At 40.6% G+C, this 23,015-nt stretch overlaps 1 protein-coding gene across 2 annotated transcripts in view; it reads right to left on the bottom strand.

Annotated features, from left to right (window-relative positions):
• Positions 1-2,231: 2,231 nt before the first annotated feature.
• The window catches only part of ap2b1 (adaptor related protein complex 2 subunit beta 1), a 34,982-nt gene continuing 14,198 nt past the window's right edge, over positions 2,232-23,015 (bottom strand). The window contains exons 9-22 of one of the 2 annotated variants that reach the window (XM_062049058.1): positions 18,192-18,287; positions 17,841-17,956; positions 15,717-15,882; positions 15,541-15,639; positions 15,215-15,474; positions 14,810-15,002; positions 13,177-13,218; positions 11,532-11,687; positions 9,303-9,448; positions 9,092-9,221; positions 8,936-9,020; positions 8,720-8,806; positions 6,367-6,521; positions 2,232-3,257 (exon numbers count right to left, since the gene is read on the bottom strand). In XM_062049058.1, the coding sequence (XP_061905042.1) occupies positions 3,183-3,257; positions 6,367-6,521; positions 8,720-8,806; positions 8,936-9,020; positions 9,092-9,221; positions 9,303-9,448; positions 11,532-11,687; positions 13,177-13,218; positions 14,810-15,002; positions 15,215-15,474; positions 15,541-15,639; positions 15,717-15,882; positions 17,841-17,956; positions 18,192-18,287 (1,806 nt within the window). In that variant the 3' untranslated portion in view covers positions 2,232-3,182. The remainder of the gene's footprint in view (positions 3,258-6,366; positions 6,522-8,719; positions 8,807-8,935; positions 9,021-9,091; positions 9,222-9,302; positions 9,449-11,531; positions 11,688-13,176; positions 13,219-14,809; positions 15,003-15,214; positions 15,475-15,540; positions 15,640-15,716; positions 15,883-17,840; positions 17,957-18,191; positions 18,288-23,015) is intronic. The other variant, XM_062049059.1, reaches the window with a different exon arrangement.

Below are 23,015 nucleotides of genomic sequence, written 5' to 3' on the forward strand. Positions count from 1 at the left end.
CATGTAGGTCCCTGCGTCTGTCCCCTGGCAGGTCCCTGCGTTTGTCCACTTGTAGGTCCCTGCGTTTATCCACTTGTATGTCCCTTTTTATGTCCCCATGTAGGTCCCCGCGTTTGTCCACTTGTATGTCCCCTTGTATGTTCCCATGTAGGTCCCCGTGTTTGTCCCCTTGTACGTCCCCATGTAGGTCCCTGCATTTGTCCCCTTGTACGTCCCCATGTAGGTCCCCACGTTTGTCCCCATGTATGTTCCCATGTAGGTCCCTGCGTTTGTCCCCTTGTATGTCCCCGCGTAGGTCCCTGCATTTATCCCCTTGTATGTCCCCGCGTTTTTGTCCCCTTGTATGTCCCCATGTAGGTCCCTGCATTTGTCCCCTTGTATGTCCCCATGTAGGTCCCCACGTTTGTCCCCATGTATGTTCCCATGTAGGTCCCTGCGTTTGTCCCCTTGTATGTCCCCGCGTAGGTCCCTGCATTTATCCCCTTGTATGTCCCCATGTAGGTCCCTGCATTTGTCCCCTTGTATGTCCCCATGTATGTTCCCATGTAGGTCCCTGCATTTATCCCCTTGTATGTCCCCATGTATGTCCCCATGTAGGTCCCTGCGTTTGTCCCCTTGTATGTCCCCGCGTAGGTCCCTGCATTTGTCCCCTTGTATGTCCCCATGTATGTTCCCATGTAGGTCCCTGCATTTATCCCCTTGTATGTCCCCATGTATGTTCCCATGTAGGTCCCTGCGTTTGTCCCCTTGTATGTCATCATGTAGGTCCCTGCATTTGTCCCCTTGTAGGTCCCCGCGTTTGTCCCCTTGTATGTCCCCATGTAGGTCCCTGCGTTTGTCCCCATGTAGGTCCCTGCGTTTGTCCCCTTGTATGTCCCCGCGTTTGTCCCCTTGTATATCTTTATGTAGGTCTCTGCGTTTGTCCCCTTGTATGTCATCATGTAGGTCCCTGCGTTTGTCCCCTTGTAGGTCCCCGCGTTTGTCCCCTTGTATGTCCCCATGTAGGTCCCTGCATTTGTCCCCTTGTAGGTCCCTGCGTTTATCCACTTGTATGTCCCTTTTTATGTCCCCATGTAGGTCCCTGCGTTTGTCCCCTTGCAGGTCCCTGCGTTTGTCCACTTGTAGGTCCCTGCGTTTATCCACTTGTATGTCCCTTTTTATGTCCCCATGTAGGTCCCCGCGTTTGTCCACTTGTATGTTCCCATGTAGGTCCCTGCGTTTGTCCCCATGTAGGTCCCCGTGTTTGTCCCCTTGTACGTCCCCATGTAGGTCCCTGCATTTGTCCCCTTGTACGTCCCCATGTAGGTCCCCACGTTTGTCCCCATGTATGTTCCCATGTAGGTCCCTGCGTTTGTCCCCTTGTATGTCCCCGCGTAGGTCCCTGCATTTATTCCCTTGTATGTCCCCATGTAGGTCCCTGCATTTGTCCCCTTGTATGTCCCCATGTAGGTCCCCACGTTTGTCCCCATGTATGTTCCCATGTAGGTCCCTGCGTTTGTCCCCTTGTATGTCCCCGTGTAGGTCCCTGCATTTATCCCCTTGTATGTCCCCTTGTATGTCCCCATGTAGGTCCCTGCATTTGTCCCCTTGTATGTCCCCATGTATGTTCCCATGTAGGTCCCTGCGTTTGTCCCCTTGTATGTCCCCATGTAGGTCCCTGCGTTTGTCTCCTTGTATGTCCCCACGACTTTAAAACTGGTGTAACGTGCTCCCGCCCTCTGGTCCTCGTCAGCACGCATGCAGGTGCGTTTGTAATCATTGTGGACTTCTGATATTATTTTTGGGAAGACCACAGAGCAAGGCATTACAATAATCTAAACGACAGGAAATAAAAGCATTTATTTAACATATATTTAGATGTATCATTGACATTTATATTTAACGTAACATATTTAGATGTATCATTGACATTTATATTTAACATTTAAGTTTGGATTTAACATTTAAATTTAGATCTAACATTTATATTTAAATTTGACACTTAGAGTCAACATTTAAATTAGTCTTTTGATGAAAATGAGTTAAATGTAAGAAAAGTGAGCTAAATGTGGAAAAGTGTGACTGAATTTTTACATTCGGCACCTCATACTTGTACTATGCATTAGGACTATTAGTACTTGTAGTGTATGTTAGAACTTAGTACTAGTGTAGTACATGTAGTATATGTTAGTACTCGTGTATAGTACTAGTTGCAATCAAGTCCCGACACACAAAGCTTCAAATGAGGACGACAATGCATGGCGACACTTTATTGACGCGCTGCTGCAGAAACAAATCATCTCAGCGACGATGCAACAACACATGATCTTTGCGTTTTGGGAGTGCGGTTAGATGTGCATAAAAATACATAACCCTGCGAGTCACGGTTTCTAAAGTGGTGAACATCCACGAGTGGGCATAAAAATGGACACTTATTTTTTGTACACAGTAATGTCAGCAACACAAGTGATTACACACGTAGGCGCAATTGTGTGAAGGAATGCCAATGTAGCGTACTTTGTAGCAGACACACAACGTCATCAGCTTTTCACTTTGCCAAGTCAATGCTCGGTCCTGTGAGGTTGCATCGACTGGCAGGGCAAAAAGTAGGAGAAAAGAAACTCCTGTGAGGTTGCGTCGACTGGCAGGACTAAAAGTACGAGAAAAGAAAGTCAAGAAGAGGAAAAGAGGGAACATGAAGAGGTAGATGAACAATAAATACAGTATGAGCGTGCAATAGTGCTGCTTCCGACACTTTTGTTACTTTACAGTGATAAATGTCGACTTGAGTGGTGGTGAACCCAGATGTAACACTACGTGTCAACTAACCCAAAAGATGGAGTGCTGAGTCAGCGATATCAGAAGCATGACATCGATGGTGGGATCATTGCAGGCGAAAAGAAGAAGCTAGTATCAAAAATAAACTACTTTCACCGTCAGTCACAACATTAAGACACTTAAGGATGGAATGATTGACACCAGAAGCTAAAAAAAAAATCATGGATGGTTAATAATTAAGTGTCCCAAAATAAAAACTCTTATTGTGAAAGAACGCCTAATTGTGTCTAACAAGACATTTGCATTATGGTTATATCACATTTACCTTTTCATCTATTGGTCTTGTTTTTTGTTTTTTTTAATTTTTTGTTTGGCAGGGAGCTAACACTGCCGTGTTCGAGGCCGGGTCCGGAGAAGCGAGCCGCTCAGTTCTTCAGCACCGCGTCGTACATCTGGAACACGTACTGAGACACTTCCGGGGCCCGACACTTGAGAGACAGCTGCAGGACCAGCCAAAACACAGCAGTCAGTGACACTTTGATGCACCTTTTTCAAAAAGCTCCTTTAAATCAAATGTCCGCTTCCAAAAAATATGAAATATGTAAAATATCATACGGTATTTAATGTCAGCTTCTAAAAAAATACTGTAAAAATGTAAAATATCACAGTTTTTAATGTCAGTTTCCAAAAACACAAAAATATTAAATATGTAAAAATATTAAATATGTAAAATATCATACAGTATTTAATGTCAGCTTCCAAAAAACACTGTAAAAATATGAAATATGTGAAAATATAAGATATGTAAACTATCATACAGTATTTGATGTCAGCTTCCAAAAACACTAAAATATTAAATATGTAAAATATCAAAGTATTGAATGTCAGCTTCCAAAAACACTAAAATATTAAATATGTAAAATATCATACAGTATTTAATGTCAGCTTCCAAAAAACACTGTAAAAATATGAAATATGTGAAAATATAAAATATGTAAACTATCATGCAGTATTTAATGTCAGCTTCCAAAAACACTAAAATATTAAATATGTAAAGTATCACAGTATTGAATGTCAGCTTCCAAAAAACACTGTAAAATATTAAATATGTAAAAATATCATACAGTATTTAATGTCATCTTCTAAAAACACAAAAATATCAAATATGTAAAATATCATACAGTATTCAATTTCAGCTTCCAAAAACACTAAAATATCAAATATGTAAAATATCATACAGTATTTAATGTCAGCTTCCAAAAAACACTGTAAAAATATGAAATATGTAAAAATATAAAATATCATACAGTATTTAATGTCAGCTTCCAAAAAATACGGTCAAAATATGAAATATGTAAAAATATTACAATGTAAAATATTATACAGTATTTAATGTCAGCTTCCGAAAAACACAAAATATGTAAAAAATATTGAATATGCAAAATATCACAGTATTGAATGTCAGCTTCCAAAAAACACTGTAAGAAAATTAAATATGTAAAAATATCATACAGCTTCCAAAAACACTACAATATTAAATATGTATAATATCATGTAGTATTTAATGTCAGTTTCCAAAAAATACTGTAAAAATATGAAATATGTAAAAATATAAAATATCATACAGTATTTAATGTCAGCTTCCAAAAAATACGGTCAAAATATGAAATATGTAAAAATATTACAATGTAAAATATTATACAGTATTTAATGGCAGCTTCCGAAAAACACAAAATATGTAAAAAATATTAAATATGTAAAATATTATACATTACTCAACGACAGCTTCCAAAAACACTAAAATATTAAATATGTCAATATATTAAATATGTAAAATATCATACAGTATTTAATGTCAGCTTCCAAAAAATACTGTCAAAATATAAAATATGTAAAATATTATACAGTATTTAATGTCAGCTTTAGAAAAACACAAAAAATATGAAATATGTAAAAATATTAAATATGTAAAATATCATACAGTATTTAATGTCAGCTTCCAAAAAACACTGTATAAAGATTAAATATGTAAAAATATACAATATTTAATGTTTGCTTCCAAAATAAATTGTAAAACAAATGATATATGTACAAACATCATACAATATTTAATGTTAGCTTACAAAAAAAACACTGTAAAAATAAGTATGAACAAATATTAGCGGTCACGGCATGAAAATGGGGTATTGTTGGCCTTTTTTTTATGTTTTATTAGAGGGCTTTTATAGGCTGCAAAGAAACAATAAAATTCAGTTTTTACGTTTAGTTTTTACTTTCATTTTTTACCTTTTACACTTATTTTACCAGTGTGTGCTATTTGTGTCAAATAAAATGTTATAAAATGTTTCTTAAATAAATGCAACATCTCTCACATTTTATTGGTGCAATACATCTTTGGACAATTTTGACCAGCATTTTAGGTCAAAGCATAGTAATTGTATCAATGAATGCTTTAAGTTCATAATCATTGTTTAAGGTACTTTTTTTGAAACCTTTAATTTATTAGCGCAGTCAGATCTGATGTGGCGCACCGTGCTATTATTTTGAAGGGGGAATTGTGCTGCTGTTCTCAGCTTGACGTGCGGAGGCGACTTGAGGCTGTCTTAAAAAAATTTTTTTTTAAAAAAAGAGCGCCTCTCAAGTTGCGACCACTGTTTGATCATTGTTGTTACATGGATGATGTCGTTCACAACAACAGAAGCAGATGAGATGTGTTGTGGCTGTTTGGATTGTTCTTGCTAGCTTTAGCTTCGTAGTTTAGTCACTGTTTTAAGTGACCGCCTCGACATTGTTCAGGACGGGCGGTTACGTGTTTAGGGGATGAATGAGTGATCCCAAACCCATTATTGTTCCTTCTCTTCACAATGACACTCACATTTATGTCAATTTCCCTGACATTCTGCGTTTAACAGCCGATTTCGTTAAATTGGCCAATTCTCTGACACGGTCTGCTGTTATGTTAACGCGGAAATCATGTGCCTTATTTTTTTGTTGGGTTTAGTGATTATTGATTAGGCTAGCGATGTGTCAAATAATAAGTAGCAACCATGGTAGGATGCCAAACTTCTCGTAGACATCCCATTAGGTTGAGTTTTTTCTCGCCCTGATGTGGGATCTGAGCCGAGGATGTCGTTGTGGCTTGTGCAGCCCTTTGAGACACTCGTGATTAAGGGCTATATAAATAAACTTTGATTGATAAACTTTGTTGCTCTTTTTTTCCCCACTCATTCGCTCCTCATCCGTTCAAAGCTCTGAAATTTGCATGCACGTTGCGCTGCCCATTAATCGTTTTTTTCGGCGGTTATTATATTTTCATGATCGTGAGAAGCCATAATCAAAATCAAAATCCGACTAATTATCCAGCCCTGGTCTCAAGTGGTCGTTTTTGGGAGTTATTTCAGTCCCATTATGTCATTATTTTATTATTATGTCTTCTCTTAACAGTAGATTCCTTTTTATTCGGCAATTCCGTTACCATGGAAACCCTACTTCAGTCCCATTATGTCATAATTGTATTATTATGTCTTCTCTTAACAGTAGATTCCTTTTTATTCGGCAATTCCGTTACCATGGAAACCCTACATGTTATGTATAAATGATATACTGTACCGTGTAGTTGGGATTGCCCGGTTGGATGCGGAGCTCAGCCAAGATCCAAATGCCGTTGGTGAGTTTGAGGGACTGGTAGAGCATGTCCTGACCCTCCACGTTCCTCTTGGCGATGGTGTAGATGTTGTTGTTCTGCAGCTTGCCGGACACCATGTCTGCAACAATTGAAGAGTTGCTGAGATAAAAACGAACAGCAAAGAGTTACCTAGTCCAATATCAATCTAGTGAAACAAGACTTCTACGGGGACGAGGATGATATATTAGGAGTTTCAATTGACAAGACGGCTAGCTAGCTACTTTGCTCTACTGCGTAGAATGATAGGAAAGACGTTGTTGTTTCCTTCGGGACGATGAGCAGGTGCTGACGTGTCCTATGAGAAGCATGGAGGCAAAACACAAAACAGAGTAAGGACTTTGGCTCAGTTCTTGTATTCGGAGAACAGGAAGAAGATGATTTTGAACGTCTTTCATTGGGACAAAAAGACAAGAAAAGAGGAGCCAGAAAGGGCTTGTAACGGCTTTCCAGGATTTAAACAGAGGTGGGTAGAGTAGCCAGAAATTGTACTCAAGTAAGAGTACTGTTACTTTAGAGATCTATTACTTAAGTAAAAGTAAGGAGTCGTCACCCAAATATTTTTCACTATTTATTAATTTAAATTGCCTTTCAAATGTCTATTCTTGGTGTTGGGTTTTATCAAATAAATTTCACCCCAAAAATGCGACTTATACTCCAGTGCGACTTATATATGTTTTTTTCCTTCTTTATTATGCATTTTCGGCAGGAGCGACTTTTACTCGGAAAAATACGGTAGATGTTTTTTTGGATTTGGTTTTATGGACATAATAGAGGACCTCCCACTGGCTCCTATGTAGCTGGACTTTTATTTACTATGCATAAAAAAAAAGTACACCTGTCAGCACCTTTCATAATGATTGTGAACGATAGGCAAAATTCCAAAAAATGTGCAGTTCCCCTTTAACTCAGGAGCGCAATGCTGTAACTAAACAACTGGAAATATGTGATGCATTACATTGTAGCGTATGCATGTTCGAAATAAACTGAAATTGAACACAATATAACCTAGAAAACAAAAATGAATGAAACAATTTGTGCGACTGTTTTTTAATGAAAATGAGGGAGTCACGGATAATGGCTACAATGAGCACGTTTTGTAGTGCACAGCTTTTCCAAGCGGGTTTGAAGCATGATACTGATAAAGCATGACTTCCCCAGGGGGCCCACCCCGCTGCTTGAGACGGACTGGCATAATAGGACCGCTTTAAGCGGGCTTGTTCTAGTACAGTTGTTCTTAACCTGGGTTCGATCGAACCCTAGGGGTTCGGTGAGTCGGCCTCTGGAGTTCGGCGGAGCCATCCGCCGCGGAGGTCAGGACACACCCGACTCATCGTGTGTGTTATGGATACCCCCAATAATGTTCCCTCTAATTTTCCATATGCGTGGACCTACTCAGTGGCCTAGTGGTTAGAGTGTCCCGTCCTGAGATCGGTAGGTTGTGAGTTCAAACCCCGGCCGAGTCATACCAAAGACTATAAAAATGGGACCCATTACCTCCCTGCTTGGCACTCAGCATCAAGGGTTGGAATTGGGGGTTAAATCACCAAAAATGATTCCGCTGTTGCCCACTGCTCCCCTCACTTCCCAGGGGGTGAACAAGGGGATGGGTCAAATGCAGAGGACACATTTCACCACACCTAGTGTGTGACACTCATTGGTACTTTAACTTAGATGTGCACACTGTGGCCACACCAGCAGCACACCTGTCCCAAACCTGACTAAATACCAAGTTAATGACCCCAAAAGGGACAAGCGGTAGAAAATGGATGGATGGATGGATGTTTTATTATTATAATCAAATAACAGCAGTCATTTCCATGGGATTATTTTCTAAAATAAGTGTTTTGGCCCACTTACAATGACAATAACAAAACATATAGTTTTCCATGAGCTGTGTACTAGTATTGTATGTCTGGGTGGGGGTCCTGCTTTGGAAATAATTTGTACCCCTTTCCGATATCGCATTTAGTTCCCACTAAAACATTCACATGTTGCACAATGAGATGTAAACATGGGATCATGTGTACATTCCTGTAACATTCTGTTTGTAACATATATATGTATTAGTATTTCTTTAATATAATAACACAATTTCATGATTAATATTTATGAATTAATATTAAATTAAGATTTTTTATTTTTTTCACTAAAGAAGGGTTCGGTGAAACTGGCGGGGTTCAGTACCTCCAACAAGGTTAAGAACCACTGTTCTAGTAGTAAAAATAACTTCCACTGTGTCATCACTTCAAGCTGTTGTCGTAATGAGGGGAGACCTACCTGCATTTAGGTGGCACTCCTTTATCTGGTACTGCAGCTCGTTCTCATTGGGGATGTCTTTCCAGGTGGCAAGGAACACCTGGCGCTCTAAAGACACACATTGTCATTTTATTCCACTACGGCTCGTTTTTTTGGGGGGCGTTTTCCACTCAGAGTTGTATAGGTTTGCCAGATGAAAAGCTAGTTTAGTGGAACAATTAGGAGTGGCAAACTAACCCATTTTCCCATCCTCCACGAAGAAAATGTTGAGCGGGATGAGCACGCTGTAGTAGAAGACGTCGATGTTGTTCTTCACAGCCACCTGGGCGGAAAAGAGATACGGCATGAATCCTGTCAGCAGGTGAACTTTCTGTTTTGTTTGTGTCTCTTTACCTGCAGATTGTTGAGAGGGTCCATCTTCATGACTGGTCCGATGGTGTTGATGGGCAAAGAGAGGTCAATGCTCTGGCTGGGCATCAGCGGAGTGTGAACGGGCAGCGGGCTTGTGGGGATCATGCCGAAGCTGCGGGAAAAGCACAAAATTGCAACGCTCAGCAAGCGGCGCCCGCTTGGTTAGGAACACGCGCGCGGCTTCGGAGCACACCTGTTTTTGTTGAACTGGACGGCAAAGTCGGTCATGTGCTGCAGGGCCTTGTTGGTGAAAGTCATGTCCATGTACATGTGGCCCTGGCGGCGAGAGAACGTTCCAGAGATCTCCAGTCCCTTGGCTTTCACCGCGGGCAACCACACCTAAGGAAAAGGTGTACATTTCAGGGGTGACACACTCGTTTTAACTAAGGGGGCACATTCCCATAGGGCCCGCTTGTAACAGTGAATATATATGATTATAAACACATAATAGATTCATTACACAAATTGCAATGGAAACTTTTCGATTATTATATTTTTTACTTACAGATTAATGGATTACTTGCTTTGAAATCATAAGTCAAGTTGACAAGCAGATATTTAAGTATTACAATTTGATAACTAAAAAAATGCTTGGAACATCTCGTTGCATGATCAGATATTATTCAAGTGCATGCAGTACATTTGCACGTCAAAATTGAAAGAATTAATACATTTAGCCAGAAAGTGCTTTTTTTTGTTCAGCATTTTATAGGCCACATAAATGTTGTGGCAGGACACTTTAAATTATGTTGCTGGCCAAGTTAAATTATGTTGTGGGCCAAATTAAACGATGTGGCAGACCATTTTAAATTATGTTGCGGGCTACCTGACACAATGTGGCGGGCCACCTTAAACAATGTTGCTGGCCACGTAAAACGATGTTGCGGAGTACCTAAAACGATGTGGCGGGTCGCCTTAAACGATGTTGCTGGCCACATTAAACGATGTGGCAGGCCATTTTAAATTACGTTGCGGGCCACCTTAAACGATGTTGCGGGCTACCTTAAACCATGTTGAGGGCCACCTAAAACAATGTTGCTGGCCACTTTAAATTATGTTGCGGGCCACATTAAACAAAGTTGCTGGCTACCTTAAACAATGTTGCTGGCCACATTAAACGATGTGGCGGGCCATTTTAAATTATGTTGCGGGCCACATTAAACGATGTGGCGGGCTAACTTAAACGATGTGGAGGGCTAACTTAAACGATGTGGCGGGCCACCTTAAACGATGTTCCTGGCCCCGTTAAACAATGTTGCTGGCCACATTAAACGATGTGGCGGGCCACCTTAAACGATGTTCCTGGCCCCCTTAAACGATGTTGCTGGCCACATTAAACGATGTTGCGGGCTACCTTAAACGATGTTGTGGGCCACCTAAAACAATGTTGCTGGCCACTTTAAATTATGTTGCGGGCCACATTAAACAAAGTTGCTGGCTACCTTAAACAATGTTGCTGGCCACATTAAACGATGTGGCGGGTCATTTTAAATTATGTTGCAGGCCACTTAAACGATGTGGCGGGCTAACTTAAACGATGTGGAGGGCTAACTTAAACGATGTGGCGGGCTAACAAACAATGTGGCGGGCCCCCTTAAACAATGTGGCGGGCCCCCTTAAACGATGTTGCGGGCCCCCTTAAACAATGTTGCTGGCCACATTAAACGATGTGGCGGGCCACCTTAAACGATGTTCCTGGCCCCCTTAAACGATGTTGCTGGCCACATTAAACGATGTGGCGGGCCACTTCAAACGATGTTCCTGGCCCCCTTAAACAATGTTGCTGGCCACGTTAAACGATGTGGCGGGCCACCTTAAACGATGTGGCGGGCCCCCTTCAACGATGTGGCGGGCCCCCTTAAACGATGTTGCTGGCCACATTAAGCGATGTGGCCGGCCACCTTAAACTATGTGGCGGGCCACTTAAACGATGTTCCTGGCCACATTAAACGATGTAGCATGCCAATTTAAATTATATCGCGGGCCACTTTATTAAACGATGTTACTGGCCACATTAAATGATGTGGCAGGCCATTTTAAATTATGTTGTGGGTCACTTTAAACGATGTTGCTGGCCACTTTAAACGATGTGGCAGGATATTTTAGATTATGTTGCAGGCCACACATCAGAATAGGCCAGAACAATTCTGTAAAATGTGAATTACAATTTTGCACTGCTTTGTTATTTTTCTAATTGTTGTATTTTATTATATCATATACATAAGTATATATTATTGTATTTATATATATATATATATTATATTTATTAATATTTTTAATATATATTGTTTTTCTTTTTTATCATTAGTTTTAATCTAAAGTATGATAGTAACCATTTAAACATTAAAAACTGGGATAAACATAGGTCTCATAGTCTAACTGCTAAGTTAACAACATACAGAAGATGACTAAATGTTCTCACAGCTTTGGGCGCCACGTAGCCTCCAGATGCGATGGCCATGCCCGTGGAGAGCTCAAACAAGTCATTGAGGCCGCTGCTGCTGACAGCCGGAGGTGCCGGAGTGGGCGACGGAGCAAACGTGCTAGGAACGGACGAGGGGATGAAGTTCTGGCCCACCTGAGGGGAACGTCACGGCGAGAGTACAGGGTCATAAAGGCAACCTCCATAGCAATACAAAGTGAGAAGAAGGAGCTATGAAGCTGAGAAGAATCACACAAGAAGACCATGCAAATGTTCTCCACTGTAGAAGAAAAGCTAATGTGAAGAGGTGAACAAAGTCGAGGAAGGCGGTCTGACTTTTCATGTTTTCGCCCAGATCAGACCTTTGAATGCTTAGTGATGTCATAACAGTGACTAACTAGCATAAAATGTGCATGGCTAACCTTGACTGGTTAACATAAAATTACCATGAATTGATTAACGTGGACCTCGACTTAAACAAGTTGAAAAACTTATTTGGGTGTTACCATTTAGTGGTCAATTGTACGGAATATGTACTGTACTGTGCAATCTACTAATAAAAGTCTCAATCAATCAATCAATAACATAAAATGTGCATGATTAACATTGACTGGCTAACATAAAATGTGCATGGCTAACATTGACTGGCTAACATAAAATGTGCATGACTAACATTGACTGGCTAATATAAAATGTGCATGACTAACATTGGACTCGCTCACATAAAATGTGCATGACTAACATTGACTGGCCAACATAAAATGTGCATGACTAACATTGACTGGCTAACATAAAATGTGCATGACTAACATCGACTGGCTAACATAAAATGTGCATGACTAACATTGACTGGCTAACATAAAATGTGCATGACTAACATTGACTGGCTAACATAAAATGTGCATGACTAACATTGACTGGCTAACATAAAATGTGCATGACTAACATTGACTGGCTAACATAAAATGTGCATGACTAACTTTGACTGGCTAACATAAAATGTGCATGACTAACATTGACTGGCTAATATAAAATGTGCATGACTAACATTGACTGGCTAACATAAAATGTGCATGACTAACATTGACTGGCTAACATAAAATGTGCATGACTAACGTTGACTGGCTAACATAAAATGTGCATGACTAACATTGACTGGCTAACATAAAATGTGCATGACTAACATTGACTGGCTAATATAAAATGTGCATGACTAACATTGGACTCGCTCACATAAAATGTGCATGACTAACATTGACTGGCTAACATAAAATGTGCATGACTAACATTGACTGGCTAACATAAAATGTGCATGACTAACATTGACTGGCTAACATAAAAAGTGCATGACTAACATTGACTGGCTAACATAAAATGTGCATGACTAACATTGACTGGCTAACATACAATGTGCATGACTAACATTGACTGGCTAACATAAAAAGTGCATGACTAACATTGACTGGCTAACATAAAATGTGCATGGCCAACGTTCACTGGCTAACATAAGCAGACACCAGAGGTCAGATGGGGCCACAACATGCAAAGTGCGACAAAGCGAGCTTCTAGTTGAAAGCGTGCAAGAACGGCAGCGCTTGTCAACTTGATGGTAGCAGGCAGGCAAAGAGAGACGGGCTTGACTTACAGCTGGACTTCCACCAACACCTCCGCCGAGGTCTCCCCCCAGCTAGAAAGAAAAGGAGCAGGGCCCCCCAGGACAGAGCATCCAAACATCACACACACAACACAAAGACAAGAGAAACTTTTCTTAGCGACCGCTCTCACTTTTGCAATAAAACAACAATATAAATGATGCGTGACGTGTGTGACTTCAGGGAACATGCTTTTATTGCCGTATCAGCATTGTAATAGATTTAAATGGGTGTAATTTAGAATTGTTTATACTTGGACATTTGTTATAATATCTGCAAAATTGAGTGAGCAGGTTGTGTTATGTGTGACCATGTGTGTTTACCTTTTGTGTTGGTTGCATTTTATAGGCCATGACTAGGGAAGGTTGTATGGATTAGGTCATATAAGTAGCGTATTTTCTGGACCATAGGGCGCACCCGATTATAAGGCGCACTGCCGATGAATGGTCTATTTTTGATCTTTTTACATATATAAGACGCACGAGGGGTCATATTATTTAGATTTTTTTCCAAATGTAAAACACTTCCTTGTGGTCTACATAACATGTAATGGTGGTTCATTGGTCAAAATTTTACATGGATTATGTTTTACAGATCATCTTCAAGACGCTTTCTGACAGTCGCTTCAGAATGCGCCGTTTTGTGGGCGGTCTTATTTATGTGGCTCACCTTCAGCAGCGTCTTCTCTCGTCATCCATTGAAGGACGGGAGTGGAAGAAGTGTCAAAAGATGGAGCTAACTGTTTTAATGACATTCAGACTTTACTTAAATCAATAACGGGCAGCATCTCCTCATCCGTGAAAAACCGTCCGTCCGGAACTCTCCAATAACTAAAGTTCCTTGGGTGAATAATGTAAACTCACTACACCGGTATGTTTTAGCACTTACATTACGAGTTTACTGACAGATATAAGTAAGAACTTTACACTACTTTATATTAGAAATGGCAACAGTGGAGGATGAATGTCCCATAACAACAAGATAGAGAAAAAGAAGAAGCTTATCGAATACGGTGTGGACACGGACTACAAAGGCGGACGCGTGCAAGTTTTCAGGATTTATGCAGATCCCAAATACAGATCAGCAGGTACCAGAAGGTAAGAAAAGTTGCTTTTGCGTAATATTGCGAAACAAAACGCCAGATAATATGTCTTGCCTTATACACACCATAATAATACTCGTATGTTGAAGCACATCAAGCTGTGTGGCTTGATAGCTTACCAAAGTCATACTAAAATATTTTAATAGATTTTTGAGCGCCGTGTGTAATGTTCTATATTTTCAATGGAACATATAAAATGTTGGTGTTTTTTACTTGAGTCATATTGCCATCATAGTGCAGCCTACACTAATATCTTATGTTTGACTGCCATCTATTGGTCACACGTATCATTACACCATGTACCAAATAAAATAGCTTCAAGGTAGGTAAGCTCAACCAAACTTATTCCTTGGTGCACCGGGTAATAAGGCGCGCTGTCGAGTTTTGAGAGGAGAAAAAAAAGGATTTTAAGTGCGCCTTATAGTCCGGAAAATACGACAAATGCTGTGCTTTCAACTCTTGACGTCTCACATTGAAGACGCCGGCGGCCCGTAGTTTGGGCGCCCGACATTCAAAGCGCTCACCAAGCTGTCCAGGCCCCCTCCCAGGAGGTCCACTGCGCCCATCTGCATGGAGGACACCTGGGGCACGTTGACAGGAGGGCCCAGGTCCAGGTTGAGAAGGTCACCCAGCAGGTCGCCCTGGCTGGGGATGACGTGTGGCTGGTCCATGGTGGCCGCTGGCCCGCCGCTCACTGGACTCTCGCCTGTGTCGATGCTGTAAAGTGTTAGGCACAATAGTCTCATATTAGCCAATACAAAAGCTGTAAAAGGTGGTGTTCTCATGTTACTTCAAACAATGTCATTTTTTCAGGTTATAGTTCAGGTTCTTTTTGTAGGGCCGCACGAAATTAGAAAAAAAAAAAAATTTCTTTATATATTGCGATAGGTAAAAATGGCCAGTGAGTATAATTGCATGTTGAGTCAGACCTGCTGTGCTGGACCGGGAGGTGTTTCCGGTGGATTCCGTGGCTGCCCTCCACAAAGGCGCTGGGCGGCTTGTGATAGACCGAGGCCAGGGAGCCGATATGGCAGATCAGCTCATCCAGCAGAGTGGGCTCGATCAGATCCGTCTCCTCGGAGATGAGAGGCTTCTCGGACAGCACCACCTCCTTGGCGGTGACCGGGTCGGTGGAGAGCAGGCGCCAGTAGATGTAGCCTCGGTCACGCAGGTCCGGGTTGTCCGAGTCCTGGAGAAGAGGACGCCAGGTCAATATTAGGTAGGAGAAGCTGTGTGTAAGAAAAAAAGCGCTCACCTGAGTGGCCAGGCTGAGGACCTGCTGCACCAGCTCCTGCGTCTCAGATGGCTTCTTCAGGAAGAGCTTGACGATGGCGGTCAGCAGAGTGAGCTGCACCTGGAAGGTAAAGCACACATTGTTTAACCGGACAGCGAGCAGTATGCCATCGTGACAAGATCGTAGACCAAATCTACCTGCGTGCTTTCATCATGGAAGCCCTCCAGGAAGCTCTCCAGGAGCTCATCGGCGTTGTCGATCCTCTCCGCGTACTCGCCGACGATCCAGATCATGGCGGCACGAGCGTCTGGCTCATCCAGAGAATCCAAATTCTCACAGAGTGTGGCGATGATGCTCTCGTACCTGAGAAGGAACAATCTGCTCAGTACTCTCAACAGACCTTTCATTAGGTACGCATGCACAGTCCAATTAGACAAGAGCTCTTGTATGAGATGTCAGTGGCTTGTGGCAAAGTGGCTCGGATGGTAGAGCGGCTTACCACCATCCATGTGTTCATTATCATTATATATTATTAAATGTAATTTAGCACCATCAGTGTGTTCTTTGTTATTATATTATTATTATTAAGGATGTCCGATAATATCGGATTGTCGATATTATCGGCCGATAAATGCTTTAAAATGTAATATCGGAAATTATAGGTATCGGTTTCAAAATTATCGGTATCGGTTTCAAAAAGTAAAATTTACGACTTTTTAAAAGGCCGCTGTGTACACGGACGTAGGGAGAAGTACAGAGCGCCAATAAACCTTAAAGGCACTGCCTTAGCGTGCCGGCCCAGTCACATAATATCTACGGCTTTTCACACACACAAGTGAATGCAAAGCATACTTGGTCAACAGCCATACAGGTCAAACTGAGGGTGACCGTATAAACAACTTTAACACTGTTACAAATATGCGCCACACTGTGAACCCACACCAAACAAGAATGACAAACACATTTCGGGAGAACATCCGCACCGTAACACAACAGAACAAATACCCAGAACCCCTTGCAGCACTAACTCTTCCGGGACGCTACAATATACACCCCCGCTACCCCCTACCCACCCCCCCCAACCCCGCCCACCAAGCTGCTGTTTTGAGGCATGTTAAAAAAAAAATTGCACTTTGTGACTTCAATAATAAATATGGCAGTGCCATGTTAGCATTTTTTTCCATAACTTGAGTTGATTTATTTTGGAAAACCTTGTTACATTGTTTAATGCATCCAGCGGGGCATCACAACAAAATTAGGCATAATAATGTGTTAATTCCACGACTGTATATATCGGTATCGGTTGATATCGGAATCGGTAATTAAGAGTTGGACAATATCGGAATATCGGATATCGGCAAAAAAGCCATTATTGGACATCTGACATCTATTATTAAATGTAGCTCATCAACATCAATGTGGCTTGGATGGTGGAGTGGCTTACCAACATTACGGTGTTCATTATTAATATTGTTATTATTAAATACGTCTTACCACCATAAATGAGTTATTTATTATTATTATTAGTAAATGTAACTAGCTTACCACCATCAATAAGTTCATTATTATTATTAAATTTATCTTACAACCATAATTGAGTTCATCCATCCATTTTTCTACCGCTTGTCCCTTTCGGGGTCGCGGGGGTTAGCTGGAGCCTATCCCAGCTGCCCTCGGGCGGACAAGTCGCCACCTCATCGCATTATTTTGAATATTATAATTATTATTAAATGTTATGCACCACCAACAATAAGTTAGTTATTGTTATTTAATGTAGCTGGCCACCATCACGGAGTTCATTATTAAGATTCAATGTAGCTTACTACCGTCAATAAGTTCATTGTTATTTAATGTAGCTTACCACCATCACTGTGTTGCACGCTACAACAAAGATGATGGAGAAAAGACGCTGCCGAAGGTGAGCCACGTAAATAAGAAAACACAAAACGGCGCATCCTGAAGCGACTGTCAGAAAGCGACTTGAAGATGATCTGTAAAACATAATCTATGCAACATTTTGACCAACGAACCACCATTACATGTTATGTAGACCACAAGGAAGTGATTTACATTTAGAAAAAATAATAATAATAATATGACTCCTTTAATGCGCTCTATAATCCGGTGCGCCTTATATATGAAAAAAGATCGAAAATAGACCATTCATCGGCAGTGCGCCTTATAATCCGGTGCGCCCTATGGTCCAGAAAATACGGTAATGTAAGTATAATGAGTTCTCATTGTACCGTGCTTAAAGTCAAAAGAAAAAGTGCTACATAAATATAACTCATCATCATTGTGAAGGTGACTTGATGACATACTTGTTGGGGTACTTGCGGAAGATGTCCCTGATGACCACAATGGCCTCCTGAACCACGTAGTTGACTTTGGTCTGGATGAGGTCCAGCAAGGTGCTGACACAGCGCTCTGCCGATTGCTGGAAAGGTTGAGGACAGGAGGACATCATCAATACTGCGTTCCGCATGGCTATTATAGAAGATTTGCATGGAAACAAATGACAATTCCACTATATAGCCAACAAGTGTCGCAGAGGTGGCATCTGTAAAGCTGAGGTTTAAAGGGGAAGTGACCCAGGGGTTGGTACACTGTACTGAATATGTACAAGTCAAGAAATAGACCGGGTGAAAATCTTATTGATGAGCATGTCTTACCTCAACTTTGATAGCACAACGGCCAATGGCGCGTACAGCCTTGCGCACAAAGTCAACATCCACTTCTGTGGCGTATTCCTTTAACTCAGCCAGCACCTGTAAATACATCCAATTGACTCTTACACATGGATTCAGTTTAGTCCACCAAAATCATTTATTGATCTTAAATATTTTTAAGTAAAATGTATTGCTAATAGTGCCACTACTAGTTCACTTTCCAAAAAGTAAGATGATTTTATGGTTCCTTTTTCAGATCAAATAGTCAATAGCTCTCCCTATAATTACACAAAACTTACAGTTAATACAAGTGATGGTGTCAGCTAGGGCTGGACAAGTGATCAAATTTTGATTTTGGCTTCTCACAATCATGAAAATATAATATTGGAAAAAAACGATTAACGCAACGTGCATGCAAATTCCAGATCTGGTAACGGTGGAACGGACGGGGAGCGAATGAATGGGGGATAAAACATGTCTACTAGAAGTTTGGGATGTCAACATGGTTGAGTGAGCCTTCTGAAGTGCTTTGTAAACTGCAAATTAGAAATGACTTTTGCACTTAAAAAGGCATCGAGGGCGATTCTCTTAACCTGACTCTCGCCAGATCCTTGTCGTTCGCTGAGCTCCACACATTGAGCGTTTTGTTTCGCAATATTATGCAAAACCAACTTTTCTTACCTTCTGGTACCTGCTGATGTGTATTTGGGATCTGCATAAGTACTGAAAATGTGCCATTGTAGTCCGTACCGAAACCGAGGTTGATAAGCTTCTTCTTTTTCTATATCTTCTTGTTATGGGACATTTATCTTCCGCTGCTGCCATTTCTAATATAAAGTAGCGTAAAGTTCTTACTTATATCTGTCAGTAGACTAGCTATCAAAGCGCTAAAAACTGTAGTGCGTTTACATAATTCACCCACGGAACTTTAGTTATTAGAGCAGATCTGGGCAAATTAAGGCCCGGGGGCCACATGCGGCCCGTTGAGCTTTTCAAACTGGCCCGCCGGACATTCCCAAATAATTGTTTTAGATGTTTAAGATGTAAAGTGTAGCTGCCATTATGATGTGCAGTGATGTTTTCTAATGACCGGAAGTCTTCAACTATACTAAGTCTTTCAATGCTTGGAATCTGCATCATATACTGGTTACTATGGTCATCTAATTAGTTACTGTGGTCACCTAATTACTCACTGTGGTCATCTAATTACTTACTATGGTCACTATGAGATATTTCAGATTGTAGGTGGGGTTTTTTTCACTATGTTTGTTGCATTTTGGTTGCGTTTCGGTTGATTGTAAAATATGTTGTCAATATTCAGTGTTTTATCATTCATAGTTAATATTGTAAATCCCACATTCTTTATTTTCATGCACATTCTGGGTGTCTCATTCAGTAAAAAAAAATTCAAATTCCATTCCATTTTTTAAGGCGGTCTGTCATAACGTTTTTAGCTTTCAATCATTATTGTGAGGTTTTGTATTAGTGTTCCTAAAAATAGATATACCGGCCCCCAGACACACTTTTTTTTAATCTAAATCTGCCCCCCCCCACCCCCCCGAGTAAAAGAATTGCCCAGGCCTGTATTAGAAGGTTCCAGTCGGACGTTTTTTCACGTTTATTTCCGGCGATGTTGCATTATTGAGCCACGGATGAGGAGATGCTGCTCCGTTATTGATTGAAGTAAAGTCTGAATGTCATTAAAACAGTTAGCTCCATCATCTTTTGACACTTCTTCCACTCCTGTCCTTGCACGCTACACCGCTACAACAAAGATGACGGGGAGAAGACGCTGCCGAAGGTGAGCCGCGTAAATAAGACCGCCCACAAAACGGCGCATCCTGAAGCGACTGTCAGAAAGCTACTTGAAGATGATCTGTAAAACATCATCTATGCAACATTTTGACCAAAGAACCACCATTACATGTTATGTAGACCAGTGGTCCCCAACCAAAATAATAATAATAATTTTTTATTTTTTTATTTTATTAAATTAACATAAAAAACACAATATATACATCACATATCAATATAGATCAATACAGTCTGCAGGGATACAGTCCGTAAGCACACACGATTGTATTTCTTTATGAAACCCCCCCCAGTCCGTGGGACAAATTTTCAAGCGTTGACCGGTCCCCAGCTACAAAAAGGTTGAGAACCACTGATGTAGACCACAAGGAAGTGTTTTAAATTTAGAAAAAAATCATAATATAATATAATAATAATGTAATATTACCCCTTTAATGCGCCTTATAATCCGGTGCGTCTTTTGCAGTGTTGGGACGCCGTTAGTTTCGGCGGTAACTAGTAATCTAACGCGTTATTTTTTATATTCAGTAACTCAGTTACCGTTACTACATGATGCGTTACTGCGTTATTTTACGTTACTTATTATGTAGTATTGGCTTGAAACAGAAGATCTGAGTGTGTTTTGTGGCAGCGCTACGGTGTCGTTCTTCCGAATCTCTTGTGTCACACGGAGGAGCCGCGCTGTGTGTGTGTCTGAGTGTGGGAAGGGGAGGGAGGGGAGGGAGGGGTGCGCGCAGCAGCATTCGTGAGGGAGGGGCGGAGACAGAGAGAGCGAGAGAGTTGTTAACACGCATGCGTCGCCAGGCTCAGCTTTTTATCCATAGATTTATCAGATTACATTTTTTATTATCTATAGCAGGGGTGTCAAAAGTGTGCACCGGAGGCCATTTGCAGCCCACAGCTAATGTTTTAAAGGCCCACAGCACTTTCTAAATATACTATTAAAATAAACAAAAACATAACAAAAGTGAAATAAAAAAGCTTAAAGGTGAAATGTAATTTAGAAAACGTTACAATGTTGACTAATAAAACATTGCTCAAAACATAATATTGAATCAAAATCAATGTTATTATGAATTATAGTACACACACTCTGCCAATTCTCTTATATACTCTTTATTTCTAGACTTCTAGAGTGTTTGATTATCACATCACTCTAAATGTATAATAAATAAAGTTCACAAACATAAAGAGGGATCGTAGTGGGCCAGGCCAATATTTCCTTATCTCTAAACTAAAACTGGGGAAATGTGTAGAGTGTTCTGGGCTTCAGACATGATTTTATTTCAGAATTCCTTGAGAGAAAAAACGCATGGTTAGGCTTTGGTATGTAAAAATAAAGTTAAAGTACGTATTTTGTTTACAGCTATGTTGTTATTATGCTGTTTGTTACTTATGTATGTTATGTTGCAGCTATTTGAAATAGTTTTGTCAATTTGTTCTGGCCTGAAATAAGTTGGCCCTTTGAAACATATCTTTGTCTTTGTGTGTTGTATGTAGAGCACATTGCTTAGCAGAGTTCAGTGATGCAAATGCATGTCAAGTTGATCAACACATTGTATTATTCTCCAGTGCAATAACAGTACTGAAATGAAGGCTATAAGGGCATTAATGGGAGCTTTTAAAAAAGAAGTAACTAAATAGTTACTTTTCACAGTAACGCATTACTTTTTGGTGTAACTGAGTTAGTAACTGAGTTACTTTTGAAATAAAGTAACTAGTAACTGTAACTAGTTACTGTTTTTCAGTAACTAACCCAACACTGGTCTTTTGTATGAAAAAGACCTGAATAGACCCGCTCATCGGCATTGCGCCTTTTAATTCCGGTGCCCCCTAAGGTCCGAAAAATACAGTAAATCAAACGCTTAATCGATAAAATCGATAGATTAATCGATTTAAGAAATAATCGTTTGGTGCAGCCCTACTTTAATGCATACTCGCCAACCCTCCCGATTTTCCCGGGAGACTCACGAATTTCAGTGCCCATCCCGAAAATCTCCCGGGGCAACCATTCTCCCGAATTTCTCCCAATTTCCACCCGGACAACAATATTGGGGGCGTGCCTTGAAGACACATCCTTTAGCGTCCTCTCTCACCTGAAACCTTCACCCCTTAACAGCCGCATACTGTCTAGGCGTCCGCTTTTCCTCCATATAAACAGCGTGCCGGCCCAGTCACATAATAATGTAGCGTTGGACGGATTTAACAATGATCTTTACTCGAAGATGTCAAGCAATGCTGACACGTTGTATGATCTTTTAACTGGTTTAATGTAGGGCTGCAACAACTAATCGATTAAATCGATTAAAATCGATTATAAAAATAGTTGCCGATTAATTTAGTCATCGATTCGTTGGATCTATGCTATGCGCATGCGCAGAAGGTTTTTTTTTTTAAATTTTTTATTTATTTATTTTTTTTAAATAAAACTTTATTTATAAACTGCAACATGTACAAACAGCTGAGAAACAATAATCAAAATAAGTATGGTGCCAGTATGCTGTTTTTTTTTCAATAAAATACTGGAAAGGATAGAAATGTAGGTTGTCTCTTTTATCCGATTATTAATCGATTAATCAAAGTAATAATCGACAGATTAATCGAGTATCAAATTAATCGTTAGTTGCAGCCCTAGTTTAATGATAACGCAAGGCATACTTGGTCAACAGCCATACATGCGGGTGGCCGTATAAACAACTTTAACACTGTTACAAATATGTGCCACACTCTGAACCCACACCAAACAAGAATGACAAACCCATTTCGGGAGAACATCCGCACCGTAACACAACATAAACACAACAGAACAAATACCCAGAATCCCGTGCAGCACTAACTATTCCGGGACGCTACAATAACATCTACGACTTTTGGAGCTCAGTGCACAACTGCACACACAACAAGAAGGAGATTGGAAAAAATAATTTAATTTCATCCAGAAAAGCTCGAAGGCCCCCCCAACACCCTCCATCTCCCGAATTCGGAGGTCTCAAGGTTGGCAAGTATGCTTTAATG

Source organism: Entelurus aequoreus, linkage group LG05 (assembly GCF_033978785.1).
Source record: "Entelurus aequoreus isolate RoL-2023_Sb linkage group LG05, RoL_Eaeq_v1.1, whole genome shotgun sequence".
NCBI classification, from domain to species: Eukaryota; Metazoa; Chordata; class Actinopteri; order Syngnathiformes; family Syngnathidae; genus Entelurus; species Entelurus aequoreus.